This window comes from Muntiacus reevesi, chromosome 3 (assembly GCF_963930625.1).
Source record: "Muntiacus reevesi chromosome 3, mMunRee1.1, whole genome shotgun sequence".
In the NCBI taxonomy this organism is placed as follows: Eukaryota; Metazoa; Chordata; class Mammalia; order Artiodactyla; family Cervidae; genus Muntiacus; species Muntiacus reevesi.
In genome coordinates, this window is record NC_089251.1 from 139,989,413 (window position 1) to 140,005,229 (window position 15,817).

General features: G+C 42.4%; 1 protein-coding gene across 3 annotated transcripts in view; it reads right to left on the bottom strand.

Moving 5' to 3' along the window:
* Positions 1 to 5,050: 5,050 nt before the first annotated feature.
* The window catches only part of CCNYL1 (cyclin Y like 1), a 36,025-nt gene continuing 25,258 nt past the window's right edge, over positions 5,051 to 15,817 (bottom strand). For all 3 annotated transcript variants that reach the window (XM_065930705.1, XM_065930704.1, XM_065930703.1), the window contains 4 exons: positions 15,694 to 15,813; positions 11,646 to 11,812; positions 8,263 to 8,425; positions 5,051 to 7,121 (listed from right to left, as the gene is read on the bottom strand). In XM_065930705.1, coding sequence (XP_065786777.1) covers positions 7,005 to 7,121; positions 8,263 to 8,425; positions 11,646 to 11,812; positions 15,694 to 15,813 — 567 coding nt within the window. In that variant the 3' untranslated portion in view covers positions 5,051 to 7,004. The remainder of the gene's footprint in view (positions 7,122 to 8,262; positions 8,426 to 11,645; positions 11,813 to 15,693; positions 15,814 to 15,817) is intronic.

The following is a 15,817-nucleotide window of genomic DNA, read 5'->3' on the forward strand; positions in this document are numbered from 1 at the left end:
GTTTCTTTGTTCCCAATTAATGTAGATAAATTTTAAAGTGCATTAAAGCAATGGTAAAGTAAATAAAAAGATGCTATACAAGTATTTTTCTCCTCATGCTTTTACGAAGAGACACACTGCTTTCTAAGTGATTCCCTGGAGTAGGAAATGGCAAACCACTCCAGTATTCTTGCCTGAAAAATTCCAAGGACAGAGGAGCCTGGTGGGCTATAGTCCACGGCATCTCACAGAGTTGGACATGAATGAGCATCTGCTGGCTGAAGGCGCTATGTGGATTCTAACTTAATTATCAGATTTCTCAGATATGAGTGGTAACCTTTTTATTGATAATGCAATCAAGCAAATTCCAATCACAGAAGCAGAACTAATGAAAACATGTTTTACTTGAATATACTTCTTAGGTTTCTCCTGCCAATCCTGTGATTGTTTTATGATTCACTTGAAGAAGGGAAAAACACAAGAACAGAGGCACTGCCTAACACTGTGTTCTGTTTCGTCAGCTCTGTCTAGACTGCTGAAGCAGTTTGGATGGAAGCGGTGCTGTTCTGTGTGCAGAACCCCAGAGCTTGGCAGTCATGAACTTCCCAAACTTGATCATTCAATTTACAACTTGGGATTAAGGCCTCCCATGTGGCTCAGACGATAAATTATGTGCCTTCAATGCTGGAGACCTGGGTTCAATCCCTAGGTGTGGAAGATCCCCTGGAGAAGGAAATGGCAACCTACTCCAGTATTCTTGCCTGGAGAATTCCATGGACAGAGGAGCCTGGTGGGCTATAGTCCATGGGGTCACAAAGAGTTGGACATGACTGAGCAACTAACAGTTTCACTTTCATTAAGGTCTAAACACCAGTCAAGGAACCCACCCAGATAAGGGGATATATATTCTCCCTCTGTATTTGTGGAAAACTGGTTCCAGGAACTTTCCCTCCTGCAACTACCAAAATCCACAGATGCTCAAGTCCTTTATGTAAAATGGTGCAATATTTCCATATAACCTACACACAGTCCTTCTGTCTTCCCCCTGCATCCTCCCATATACTTTAAATCATGTCTAGATTACTTCTAATGCCTAATACAAATCCTCAGTAAGGAGTTGTTTTTAAGTATAATGCAAATGGTTGGTGGTATGCAGCAAATTAAAGTTTTGTTTTTCGGAACTTTCTTAAATTTTTTCCCCAAGTATTTCTAACCCATGGTGACTGAATCCACTGAACAGAACCTGTGGATACAGAGGACCTATTGTAAGTTGATTTAAAGTTGCCACTTTCCCTGACAATATGGACAGATGCTTAGCAAACCTGAGAGAATGTAGTGTCAAAGTAAGATGAGCATTGTTAGATTGGTACACATTAGGGCATTTGAGAGAACAGAAAATACAGCAGTTGAGCTGGATCCTGGTAGAAGAGCCACTGTGCCTTCCCCATACAGGTCTCCATAGTTGACACATCTTTCCTGATGCTTTCTCATTGCTTACTCCCCACCAGTAGAAAAGGGGCCTGTTAGACTTGGGTGGCTAGAGAAATAGGTCATAATGCATTTTTAGTGGTTTAGTTGCAGAGCTCTTTAATTGGTCACATCCAACAGAAGGAGAGGCAGTATAATTGTTCTATGCTTGGGAGCTAGACTGACTAGGGACTCAAATTCCGGCTCCATCAATCATGGGCTGCTTGATCCTAGACAGATTGCTTAACCTTTTAGTACTCTCATCTTAGTACTTTCTCATCTGTGAAAGGGCGATGATGATAGTATTTATATTTTAGAGTTGAGAGGATCTGAAGGATTAAACCAGGTTAAGGTAAGTATCAATAAAATGAGGAGGAAGCAGCCATTCAGGCATGGGATGGGAGAGAACTGAAAGACTAGTTTTCAAGTTTGTGTCTGTGGAAGAATCACTGGGGGTTCCTATTAGAAATGTAGATTTCCTGGCTTCGCTCCAGGAACTGAGATTCGTTTAGTCTAGGGTTCAGGAAGTGGTTCTTTTTGTTTGCTTGTTTTAGTAAACTTTTAGAATTATTTTAGGTTTACACAGAAGTTGCAAAAATATATACATCTTGCCCTAATATTAACACATTATCATAGCACTTTCGTTAAACTGAAGTGAAGATTATCATATTACTATTAACTCCAGACTTCATTTGGATCTCACCAGATTTTCCACTAATGTTTCTTTATCTGTTCCAGGATTCCACTCATTTCTTACAGGATTTCAGCTCATGAGAGGCAGATGGTCTAGGGACCACATCTTGTGAAATACTAGGACACATAAAGGACCAAGCAAGGTCAAACTGCCCTATCCTCATGTTGGGAAGATGAATGCAATTTTGAAGCAGAAGGGAATAAACTGGTGAGGCTCTGGAGGGGATGGGGGTGGATATAGAAGTTTGATTTTAAGCCTTGGGATGGAATTGCCTCCGTTGGATGAGAGGGGTTACCTTAAGAATGAGGCATCTGTTCCTAACGCGAGGTGAAACAAGTTGTGGAGTTTGGAACGTGGGGTTGCTGCTTAGCCTGAGGAGATACATCTAGATATGTCTAGATTTTCTAGATACGTATTTCTAGATACGTATATTCTAGATACGTCTAGCATTGTGGGCAGGTCAGGGGACTGCGTGCAGCAGGTGGGGAACAAGCACCTTGAGGAGGGCCCAGGTAGTTGATTAAAGGGGATCACAGGGACCAGTTAGCCTGTGAGCCATATAAATCCTGTACTTCCTGGAACCTGCTGATAAGGCTTTGGAAGTGGATCACAGTAGTAACCAGCATCAAGCACTGCCACATTTGGCACTAGCAGAAAGGTAGAGGGTGAAGCTGAGATGATCCTCTTGAGAGAGGCCAGTGGGAGGTGACCAAACACTGAATCTCCTCCTTTGGATGAGTCAGTTCCCACAGGGAGGAAATACAGGGCCACTGTCTGGGGAGCTAGAAGGTTGGAAATGAGAATGCTAGGATGAAGGAATAGATGTTTTAAGAAAAAGGAGAACAATCTGAGTAGGTATGGACACATTCTTGAGTACCTTAGGTTCTGAGCCTGTCACTGAATTTTTCTAATATTCAAATTACTAGCTCCCTTCACATTTACCTGGGCCTTTCTTTAAAGAATGTTAACCACTTTTCATTTGACTCTGGATTCCTCTTAATTTCTATTTCACTTTCCTAGTTCTTTCTGCATCCTAGAGATCCCTAAACCACAAACTGGTATTCTTAAAATTTGTTTCACATGAAGTAAATTGTTCTCTCATCTGCCAAACCCATTTAAAATAGACTAAATTGCCTCAGAAACAAGACTGCACCTGTGTACAAGGGACCAGACTTTGCTGAAGGGCTGCTGGATTTTATTTTTGCTGGCAGTGTCAGGCTGGCCAGGGTGGTAAGTGGCCAACAGTTAAGATCTTAGGTGATCTAATCCTTGGTAGATGCTAGGGATAATCGACAGATTCTGCACAGAAACTAGCGCTTGCCTGAGAGAGGCTCTGCAGCTGTCAAGTGCTTAACCAAGTAGCTCTGAACTCACAACCACAGCTTCTGGGTGAGGAGCAGTCCTAGTCACTCTGCACGTGGTTAGAAGGCTTGTGTGATCAAAGAGTTCAGGTAACCTACATGCTGTAGGGAAACACTTCCCAAAACATTGCATAACCTGAAATATAAAGTGAATGATTTTCCAGTAAATACTGACTTCATCAGTCCTTTTTAAAAAATCAAGTAATGGTGTATCTTATAAAATGGGAAAACTAACAAATGAAACATGAGCTGTTATAAAATCAGGATTTAGTAATGTTAAATTGCAATAATGGGCATACAGGGTACTTTAGATGTGATAAAATAGGGTCATGATAGAATCTGATACAGAATGGAAAAAACGTCTCAGAAACAGTTGTCTTAGGGTGAACCACGTGAATTTAATGTAGAAAAATGACAATTTCATTTGGTTCAAACATAGATTTGAAACCTTTGTCTTGTCCTTATAAAGTTCAGTTCACAGTATTCCAGTTAAAATTGCACCGTCAGTATATTCCAAAAATTAAAAATGAAAATAAATTTGAGCTGAGGTATTCTTTTATAGTCTTAGTACTTTAGAGAACAAACCCTTCCTAGGTATGAAATCTCAACACTACCCTATTGCTCCTGCTAGGAGCTAGTTTTCATGCCCTATGGTATTTATGAGAACCTTTAAGTTTTCCATTTATCAAAATGGCTGTAATTGTCTCTACAATTAACACTGAAAGAGCAATTTTTAGCGATTCTAACGTCTTCAAACTAGAGTCGTGTCCAAGCAGTGTTCCTACCCCCACCTTTTTTTTAACTTTTGACCACTCAAGATGTGACAGCATTTCTGCTTAGTAACTGGCATATTATTACATGGTACAGACTATCTTAGTAACAGTGATTTGTCATAGTTTTTCTCTCCTTCTGCACTAATTCAGATTATTTCTCCTAATCAACAACTTACCAAAAACAAAGTTAAAAGATCTGACCTTAGGTAGTGAATTAAGGTGGATGAAAACACAACAGTACTATCAGGAGTGATGGAATATTGCGCGAGTGCAGTGACTAGGGTCTTAAAGAAACCTTATGGTGATCTGGTATATTACATGACTTGTTTAACAGTCATCCTCTTTATAACAACCGCAGTTCTACTTCCTCTTCTTCCATTTTCGTTCCTGTTCAGTGGCTTGAAATCCTCAAGTAACTCATGTTCTCATTCAGCAGTATTTCTGTAACTCCTGTCTGTGTTTTACCTTTTATCTTCCAATGTGCTTTTTTCCCCTGTTGGTACAATAACACACAATTCCCAAGTGCCATCGAATGCACTATGCCACTGAGCGCCACAGCCAGTGATTTTAAGTGTACTAAATTATCTTCTGGTTGAAAAGAACATAAGCCGAAGAAATAAATGCCTACCTCTTAACTAAAGGCAACGGTTAAAACAACTTTTGAATGGTTAGTCAGAAAATGCTTTCAGGCTTGCCTATCAGCGGATTGAAAACATTTGCGCTAAGCAGAACCGTGATGTTATGTGAACAGTGAAAAGGTGCACAACAGCCATGTATTTTAATTAAAATAGAGTTTATTAGCTTTTCTTTTAATATAAACATGAGGAAGAAAAACCACATAAGTTGTAGCATTCTTTTCAAAATAAAACTGCAATCAATACTTGAATCTCCAAGCTCCATAAACAATATTTTTTGAGGTGGTAGATTGTAATATTTTATACCCATTATTTATCATTTATGTCTCTGTCCTTTAAAAATGATGGAACATGTGGCACTCAATATAATGTGAAGCCTTGCTATAAAGAGAGAAAATATTTCTGGCCCAGAAATGCTTTGTTTACAGGCAAAATTCCTAGGATTACATTTGAGAAGGAAGGAGAAAGATTTTACATAGTTGAGAACACTTTTTTTTTTAATGTTTCAAGTTTCGGTGACATCATTACCAACTTCCTAGAAGACTGATGACTGGACCTCCCTGTCCTTTAATGGGCTTCCTGGTGGCTAAGGGGTACCCTGTTTTTTAAAAAGCCTGAGGTAAGGGTTCCTAAGATTTATCTTTCCTCAAATAACAATCTGAAGTGACACACCTACAGCCTGGTTAACACGCAGAACAGAAAAGCTGTTTCATGTCGCTTACTTTCCTGTCACTACTACTAGGGTCCAATTCCTTTCAATTTATTACAGGAGAACTAATGCTATTCATAATTCCTTTACCAAATCTAGAAAAAAGAAACTTCAGTGCTCAAGCAGATAAACAGCCCAGCCAGGCAAAGGACTATTTTAAAAAGAGGAGGCCAGGTCTATAAAGATACAAGATATCCTCCTGAAGTCTTTGTGCAATTTGAAGCTTTGATGCTTGTAGAAATATAAATGCTACAAACTTAGAAAACATCACCTGAGAGTTTACTTGAATTTCTTCTAAACTCATTTAGTTTTGTAAATTTTAAACATTAAGCTCTTAATTTTAATCTTTTGTTTCAGCCTATTGTTTGCCATCTTCAAGAGGGACTGAAATAAAAAATTCAAATTAAAAGCTTAACATCTAAGATTCACAAAACTAAATGAGTTTAGAAGAAATTCAAGTAAACTTTCAAGTGATATTTTGCGCCTGTAGCATTTATACTTCTGAGGCAGTGTCCTGGAGTGTCCAAGCACACTGTATTAAAGCTTAAAATTGCACCAAGACTTTTGGGACACCTTCTGTTTCACTATCTGCTTATTCCTGGACTAACAGGTTGGCTGGAATCATGACAATATCCTTTAATACAAGTATTTAACAAAGAGGAAAATCATCAGAAAATGAGAAGCACCATTAGAGTTAACAAGAAACGCAGCACGGACCCAATAGAAGTAGGTAACAACATACTTTCTCTGCTTATGATCCCAAACATGCTAACATGCTAATAAGCAGTGCTTGCAAAAAACTGAATGACAGGTGTTATTCAGCAGCTTTTTGGTTTAAACTGATTGCCAAAAATGACTAGCAGCTTTAATGAAATAGGGAGGAAGAATCCTTCAAAACCTAACAATGCTACAACAGGCTGTTCCTAAGTGGTTCCTAAGTTGTCAGGAGTCCCATGTTTGAATGGTAATACTGCATTGATTCTAAAGGAATATGCAGCAATATGGGTGAGAAAAATAGGAAAAAGTAAAAGTTATATAGTTAGTGTCTTTAAAGTCTAAAAATTTAAACTATAAAAAAACCTCACATGGTTCACAGTTATCGGCCTACACAGTAAGCAAATATCTGTGGGTGGGTTGGGAGCTTTTAGCTTTGGAGTGGTTTTTGTAACTCTGTTTACATTAAAAAGGACAGAAGAGTGTGTTGCCTTGACAAGGTCCAGTTTTTTCCTATGACCATAATCTTTGCTGTCCGCAAGTCTCTTGAATTCAGTGTCTTTCTTCTAGGTGAAAATACTAATGTTGCTGGTTTCTGAGCAGGAGAGGTGCTATTTCTCCAGTCCTTGTTACGAGGGGTTCATGATGTTACAACCCCTCACCTCCCTCTGTTTATGAGAGGATGGCATTGGAGCGCTGAATACCAATGAAATTATCAGCGCTGAAAGACCTTCTCACAGCAACTCTGCACAAGTCTTTGTATTTGTCTTCACACAGTCTGGAGATGGCCTAAGAAAGTCAATCAGACAGAACATAAGTATAATTGGGGGAAAAAGTTCCAACCTTAAAGAAAGCAGCATTGATAAGCCACACATCTGCATTCATTTAGGTTGACAGTTGCTGCTACTTTGGATAGCTCATATCTACACTGCTGATTCCCTAAGATAATATTCTCCAAGGGCTATGATGAGATTGCTGGGGCAGGGAGGAACATATTTAAAAACTGGGTTCCCAAAATAGGCCCCATCTAACAGCAATATGATGTTACCTACATACTAGATCCTTAAGCATAATGAACACACCTGAGCAAAATCAGTGTTTACCCAGCTCTGCAACTTCTATTCAGTCTTCATTATTTACTACACTAAGAAAATGTTAACGAGGTAGGTGTGTGCTGACGGCAAGAAAGGTCTAGTGATGAAGCACTACAAGGTGCTATTTCACACGCATGTAAATTATCGTAGAAAAATGTCTTATTTCTAAAGTACCAAGGTACCAGAAAAAGTGTCAACTTTATATGTATTCATTTCAGTTGTAAATTTTGCTGTATACCCACCAGAAATCACAAACTACTTCAAATTACTCTTCAAATCACTATTAAAAATTACTTCGTCCCATGTATGTTACCAGTTCCATTAAAAACCCACCTACACTACATCAAGTTTCTGAACCCACATTATAATTTCCAAGTATAGGTCTCACAGGTTAGCCCCTGATGCTTCTGGTCTAATAAACTCATGGGGCTGAACTGTGATACACACACACACTGCAAGCTCAGACAGTTAAGAGTGGTAAGTAATTATCAATGTACATATGATTAGGGATACAATTATAAGAAATTATTCCTGTATGGTTATATGTAAGTGTGGAGGTTCAAATAGAAAACCATTAAGAACAATTAAATCTGATTTAAAATATTCTGAATTATGGTTACATAAGAGATTGTAATTTTTTTTTTTTTTAAATAATGTGAGATCCCTGTCTAACCCATAAAAGACACAGGGAATAAGATGCCAGTGGGTTAATAAGCTCTTCAAACTGTTAATTTAACAGCTTTCCATTTTCCTAGTCAACTGCATAGTGTAAGTTAGCCACAGATGCTGGCTTTGGTGGCTGACAGAAAACCGAGTTAGTGAATCCACAGTCTTACCTCTAGGTTCTGTGCTCTTTCTTTGCTAAGAGGAGCAAATAGAAAACTCAGGTTGTTGTCATCTGCTAAGGAGCGAAGGTCAAAGTAGTATTTGGCATAAACACTGGCGGGAACATTAATATTAAACTGAAGGAGCTCCAGAAAGTGCCTTTCCATCTCATTCCTGGGGGAGGAGGAGAAGACAAAACCGACATAGGACAATTTTAGTCAACTGGGCTATCCTCAGAAACCCCGTTCTGTGCCACGATAGCTCTAAACACAGTTTTGAAACAAATGATGGCTCCCCAGCTGGATCAATACACTCATGTTCAAGCAAGGCGCAGCTATCTGTAGTTCTTCCTGCGTCCCGGCACTTGGGAGTTTGGGACGAGGGGGGGAGGTTGCGGCCCTCTCATGCACCCGCGCTGCTGACTCAGGGGCTCATTCTTCAGAGTTCCATTAGTGCAGCCGTGCATTCATGCTCCACGCTCACTCACAAGGCCCCGCTATAGTCATCAGATGAAAGGAATGATGTATGCTGTTTATTAGCTCTGGAGAACTTGCAGACATTTTCACCGGCGATAACAGGAAGGGGCTTATTGAAGTAGAGACGCCAACAAAAGGAGTAGGCACATCACCACGGCAACAAATGGGGCCATGGAGAGCCACTGCTATTACCTCTGAGGGGAGAAGACTCTTGAGGCAACAAGGACTCATCTCAGATAAATAAATAAATAAGCTACACTTGATGCGAAAGGGAATCCCCTCCCCCCGCTCCAGTGCAGGGGACTGTGGCAAAGGGCAGAATGCAAGTTTCTGTTCCTCTTAACCCCAGTAGGACCAGAAGGTGTTCCTGGGACAGGATGGGATACACTTTTTCAGCTATGGGAGGCAGTAGGGTTAAGGGGAGACGTCTTGGCTAGACTAAATGCACTGAGCAATGACCCTGATGGAGCAGCTCCCCCTGAGCTCCGTCCGCCGGCCCTGACTAGGACAGAAGGCGCACAGGCACACAGGGGGCGAATTCAATGAAGTGGGAAAGTAGGGTCCTGGGGGCAGGTCTCTCCTGTGGGACCATACCCAGTCATTGCTTGTCTAATGTTTAAGTAAATAAAATCAGAGTAAGTCTTACCACTTTCACAGCAATCACTTTAAAGAGTTAATTATATAAAAATGATAAATACCCAGACAAATGAAAGTGACTTATTTTTCAAAATATTTGTTTCCTGGTTTTAAAGTGTTAATATTTTATCCATTGGTAAGTCATCAAATGTTTGATGTTCTCCTGAGTGGAGAGCAGAGTGTGAGCAGAAATGAGGTTTCTCATTTGTTGAACTTTAAACCTAACTGAACCTACCTCCAAAATTAATTTCCTGTTCATATGGCCATAAGTCTATAGAAATGTAAATCAGATAATGTTTTGATAATCAGCTAATCAGGACTTAATTTACTACAGGAATAAATGCACTTCACTATCCCTTTTATATTCTCTTCCACTAATACATTTTAATTGTGTGGAAATACAGTACTTCATAGGATTAACATGTCTATTAACAGAGCTTTACTTACTGAAGAAAAAAGCATTAGGACTATAGAATATGCTTCTGCGTTTTTTTTTTAAATGACTAGATGACTGAAGAGCATGCCATTTATAGGCGCAGCAAAATTTTCTGAACAGCAGCTGCTCAATATATTCAAACAAGATACATGGATGTTAGAAAACTTTTAAGGAAAAGCTGATAGATGCCAATTTTTCAATTGAGACTCAAAATGAGACCATTACAAATAGCAGCCAACAGCAGGGGGATGAGACAAATGTGACTTCAACACTTGGTTATAATGCTTTCTAGTTTCCAAAGATCATAAACAAAAGCAGCCTATTACGAACACAGCTCCTGGTGATTCTGTTGTACACAGAGAAGTGCTGTTGACAATTAGCTTCTTCCTGTAGCTAGACACTGCCATCAGTGCTACTGGGCTCACATCTATGAACATCCACACACTTCCCTGCATGTTCTCTGATGCTGTAACTGGACCCAGAGCCCCCGTCAGCTTAGTTGCAGGTTCTGAGAAAATTTCAGCTGCCATGATGGCAGACCTGGTGTTTATGATTACACATTTTCCTTCCTTCAAGGAACCAGTTTAAAGATGGATGATAGTGGTGCTCAATGTCACTTTAGTTTCTACAACTTCCAAAGGTACTTCTACTTATCTTGAATTATCTGCCGTAACACTAAGGTGGCTACCAGCAATATCACCATGACACTTTTTATCATCAAAGTGGACATTTTCACCAAAAGCCACTTGGACAGCTACCAACAATCACTGGTCCCTTCTCTTAGTCACAAGCTTCTTTGCTTCAGTTGTAAATATGCACTTTGGTAATTCTGAATTAAGAGTCAGGGGCAAAGGTAACAAAAACAAACACTTGCCACTGCTGCCTGCCATGACCTTGATCGTCCTCTGCTGTTCACTATAATAAAGAGGTACCCCTTTACGTTTTCCTAAATGCCACCCACAAGGACATTTTCGCTGTCAAGTGAGCACTTTTAGAGTCTGCTGCAAATACCTCTCTGGTTCCTGCTGCCTCCCACCCTCGGGGCCCTTCCCCGCAGCCAGACTGCAAGCCTGATGTTTCAAGCCTGTGTAAGCGTGCCATCTGTGAGGAACCCCCCAAGTTAACTCGAGGCCCCATCGAGTACTGCTGTGGTTGCTGAGTGCCCCGGGTGAGGCTCCACTGACACTTTCTGGGCTACCTGAGACAAAGGAGTTTCCTAACTCAGCAGACCTATTTCTAAACATGGGGAACACTCCTGACAGCGGAGGAGACAAAACACAGAGATCTGAAACCTTTCTATTTGGTCATCTGTACCATCATGGTTTCTGTAACAACAGAACCTTAGAGACAACCTCAGATTACAAAAGAAGAAAAGACCTGCAAAAACAAATATACAATATGTGACTCAAGCTGAAGTTATAACCTCAGTAGTCTGGAGGTGCTAAGAACTCAGCAGTGACCACTTAACTTCCAAGGCCAGACATGTATCTCTTAAAAACAGACTGGACCTGGTAGACAGCTTTAAGAAAGATGTGAAGTTATTTACTGCATCATGTTGTTCTGGTAGTGAGCTTGTAAAATGGCAAAAACCACCAGAAAAGTAATTTCAATTATCAAGCAGAATATTACAACAATAACACACCAAGATTTAACTAATTAATGATGGGAAATACAAATGGTTATACTATAGCTAGACAGAAGTCTAATTTTATATTTATACCCAATTCAGCTCTCTGCGCAATGTAACCTTTCTTAAAATGTAACATTTCTTAAGATGTAAACTTTATGGGAGCAAATAAGGTATTGGAAAATGGTTAGACAGTTCACCGTAACCTTACAAACTCACATGTCCTCAACTGTAATGTCCTTGAGGATCTGGCAGTAGTCCACATTCCAAACAGCCTGATCGTCCCAAACCTTGGAGGCAAGAAGAATGGCTCCCAAAACAATTCTTTTCCAGTTAGTGGGGCAAATGTCGATCTCAGCATAAGTTAAAAGCCTCTCTAAGTAAACCTGCAAAAGTAGAGGACTGATCTTTGATTTTAGTTCAGTTTAAGGGCTGTGATAGAATTGTTAGGAACGATAGGTTTCATCTGTTTTTAACATGTCTTTTATTCTTTGGTTCTGCAGAGACTTTTGCTCGGCCAGCCAAGGCCAAAGGCCAGGTCACAGTTGTAAGGCAGATATTTCTGTTAGTCTGGTATTTCTACTCTGCCCATGTGAATTTCCAACCCAATTGTGGTCGCAGGAATGAAAGGACGTCTCAGCATTCTAAAGACAGGCATTGTGTTATTACCTTCCCATTACCTTTCCACTTGTAAAAGGCAGCACGTATAGCCCAGCATCGGTTCAACCGTTCAGTAAATGCTTGAGTGCCTACCGTGTGCAATGTATCTACCATACTGGTGGTGGGTACGTGGCAATTTTACATAAAGCTTGAGTATGTAAAGCTCTGGTAAGACTGAGCAGTTCTTTATCTTCTCTTCAGAGGATGAACTTGAAGATAATAACTGGTGGTCAAGAGAGCCTCCCAGTGGCTGCTGCGTGGCACAGCAGGACAGGCAGTACAAAGCAGTTTTACTTTACTACATTTAGTGCCTTTTTAGGGAAGATTCATGCACAAAAAGAGCTTTTTTTTCATATCCCCTATTTTTCACATTTCCATTATTTCATAACTCATTTGTCTTACATATTCTGCAACTTAGTCGATTTGTTTGGTTCTAAGGTGGTTAAGAGCTGCCAGTGTCTGAATCCCTGGGGCTCCTCTAAATCTGCCAGGTAGTTTGTGGGATGACTTCATGGCTTCTTTTATATATGTGTCAAATGGCTATTCTATAAAGAACCAGACCAAGTTAACAGCTGAGTAAAGATTAAAGATCTAAGTTGTGATGGTGTTACCTCTGCAGAAGAGAATATATGCCATTTGACAAAAAGAAAAACGTCCCGTTATGAGACTGACAGCTCCAATCTGCCAAAGCTCTCCAAACTCAATTGTGTTTCAAACACGGTTGCTGAGATTATATACCCTTAATGAACTTCTGCCCCCCACTCCCCAGAGAACTCCGCGTGCGCCAGTACTCTCTAAGAACGAGTCTCCCACAGGGTCCGCCCCTCTACTGTATTATGGCACTGATAGAGGCAGTTCAGCCTTAGGGGCAGTCCCTCAGCTTCCTCTCAGCTTCACTAAAGGCAAACCTGGTCTCATTTACACTACTTGCCCTCCTGTCTCAGTGGAAGTGACATCTCTTTCTTTTCCCTGAAGCTAACTCTTCTATGAATGAAGTCAGTCCCACCTCTCATTTCTGCAGAACACTGTTCCCACAATTCCTCTCTTCTTGAACAAGCCCCCTTCTCTGTCAGAGATTTTCTCCAATGTTCTCTTACATGTTCTCAGCCCATCCGTCACCACCCCTTAGAACACTTCCCTCAGGAAATGTTCCGACACTGGCTCCTCATGACCCGTCCTCTCCTTAGCCCATTTAGTCTGCCCCTGGCCGCCACTGCCCCACTGAAACTACTGAGGCATGGTCACTGCTGCCTTCATGACAAACAGCCAGCGCTCTTCATCGCAGCGCCCCACTCCCCAGGCCTGCCCTCAGAGCTGAGAGAGCCTGCCACACACCTGGCTGCCAGGACCAAAGACCTCCGCTTGAGTTATCGCACTGCCATCTGCTGGGAATTCTCATCTCCACTTTCACTGGTCACCTGCCGGCTCTGCTCTTCTGTCCGTCACTTCTGGCTTCCATCACTGCCATTGCCTCCTAACTTCTCTGCTTCCACTGACCGCCAACCACAGTCTGTTCTCCCCAGAGCAGCCAGGAGAGCCTCTCAGATTAAGTGCGCTTCACGGGCCTGCTCAACATCTGCCAGGGCTCTCCCATCAAACAGGTCACTTCTGTGGCCTGCTAGTTACGAGGCCCCGTGTGAGAGGCCATCGTCCTTCTGTGACCTCATCGCCTGTGCCTTCCCTCATTCCCTACACTGATCACAGGGGCACCTTGCTGATCCCTCAGCACAGAACCCGTTCCTGTCTGCGCCTTGTGCTCTGCCCCCTGCCTGCGCTACCAGGCCCCTCATCTTCCTCAGTCCAGCCAGGTCCTGGTTCAGGTCTCACCTCTGTAAGGAGGCTCTTCCTGGTCTTTCTAGCGTGCACGCGTTAAGTCGCTCAGTCGTGTCTGACTCTGTGACCCCATGGACCCATCTGGCTCCTCTGTCCATGGGGAATTCTCCAGGCAAGAATACTGCAATGGGTTGCCACTCCCTTCTCCAGGGGATCTTCCCAAACCAGGATGGAACCCAAGTCTCCTGCACTGCAGGCAGACTGCTTCCTGTCTGAGGCACTGGGGAAGCCCCTCTAATCTCTCCATCCCTTTACCTTGCTTTCTCTTTCTAGCTTTCACTACTACTTCAAACAGTCATCTTTTTAAAAATACTCATTTTAAAAAGTCTTACACTCTGTGGTGCACCCGATACTTACACACACTGTAAATGAACCATACTCCATAAAAACTAGAGAAAAACAAAACCCTTATGTCTGTTATACTCACCTCAGAAAGGCAAGGACTCTCGTCTGTGCCCAGCACTTAGAACCGTGACACAGGCAGGCATCTGGTGCCTGTCTATGCCCTAAGGAGCTCCTTGGCAGCACTCGGCACGTGCGCCATGCTCTCCTTCCTCAACCTCTCCTGGCAGCTCTTCTGATTCTCTCCTGGGTTTCCTCCCACTCCGGCCACTCCTCTGGGGACGTGTCCTCTAAGTGCTGATGGTCCCCACAGATCTATCTTCTCCTCAACTTCTATTTAACGCACTTTCTCTGCATTTGAACAGCTACACCTAATTCCCTGCCTCTCGCTCAGCTTCAGGCTCCAATCCCATACAGTCAAATGACTGCTAGACACTGTCACTCTGCTGTCTCACAGGTCCATCGGGCTTAACTTGTCTACAAAGAAATGCCCCTCTTCCAACCCACATACTCTCTCCTGCCTGCATTTCCCAGCTCTGCACGTCAGCGCCACTCCTGCCTCTCTCAAGCACACGCTAACGAAGCACCGTAGCTGGCTTGCAGCTTCAAGAGAAGGCCTGCGTCTGACCCGGGGCCCACTGAGGGGAGCCCCCTCTCCTACACTCTGCCTGCAGGGGCGCGGGCAGCGGTGGACGCAGGCCCTCCCTTCAGACATGCAGCTGACTCTCCCCTAGAGGTCTGCTACAGGGAGGAGCTGGGCAATCCCCACTACCTCTCAGCTGAGCATGATGTATTACTCAAATGATAAAATCTTACCATAGGAACTCGGTATGGATGACAGAAAGGTCCTCACACAGCTGGAGCTCGGCAGGCTAGCTTGAGTAAAGCCTTTCCGAGCACTGCCGACACCCCAGGCCTGGGCACCTTCACACGCAGGCACCAGAGGGCAGTAGAGATGGTTAACACTGCCGCCCAAGGCCAGGCAGGTGAAGGCAGTCGGTCTCAATCAAGACACACATCACAGCTGCCTAGGCAACACAGCCTGAGACTCAGAAACACACTGAATCTACACCTGCCGTGGGCCAGGAAGTGCAGTGACCGCCTCCCTCCCACCACCCAGCGCACTTTGCCGGTGTGCACCTGTGTGCACTGTGTGCGCATGCGTCCTGAGGTGCGGAAGGAGAAACCAGAAGTCTCTCCTGCTGCCTTTAACACCAACTGTTTTGTGATGAGAAAAGCAATGGCAACATTTTAAATCATGATGATTACTAAAGCTCAAATCTGTATGTTTTACTTCTTTTTGATACATTTCTCTTTAATAAAGTTCTGATCATCATTTCAGGAACCTACTTTCATTTGAAAAACAGGCCCATACCTTCTGTACAAGAAAAAAATTTCTAGAGATGCTTCTATTAAGAGAAAAATATATTACCAAAGTCACTATTGCACATTCAGCAGTCAGCTGGGCGGCACTGAAAAGAGTACGAACAAATCTGTAAATGAATTTGTGTTCAGGATCATGCTTAAAGTACTCCTCTGAAACCTTTTCTCGCTGA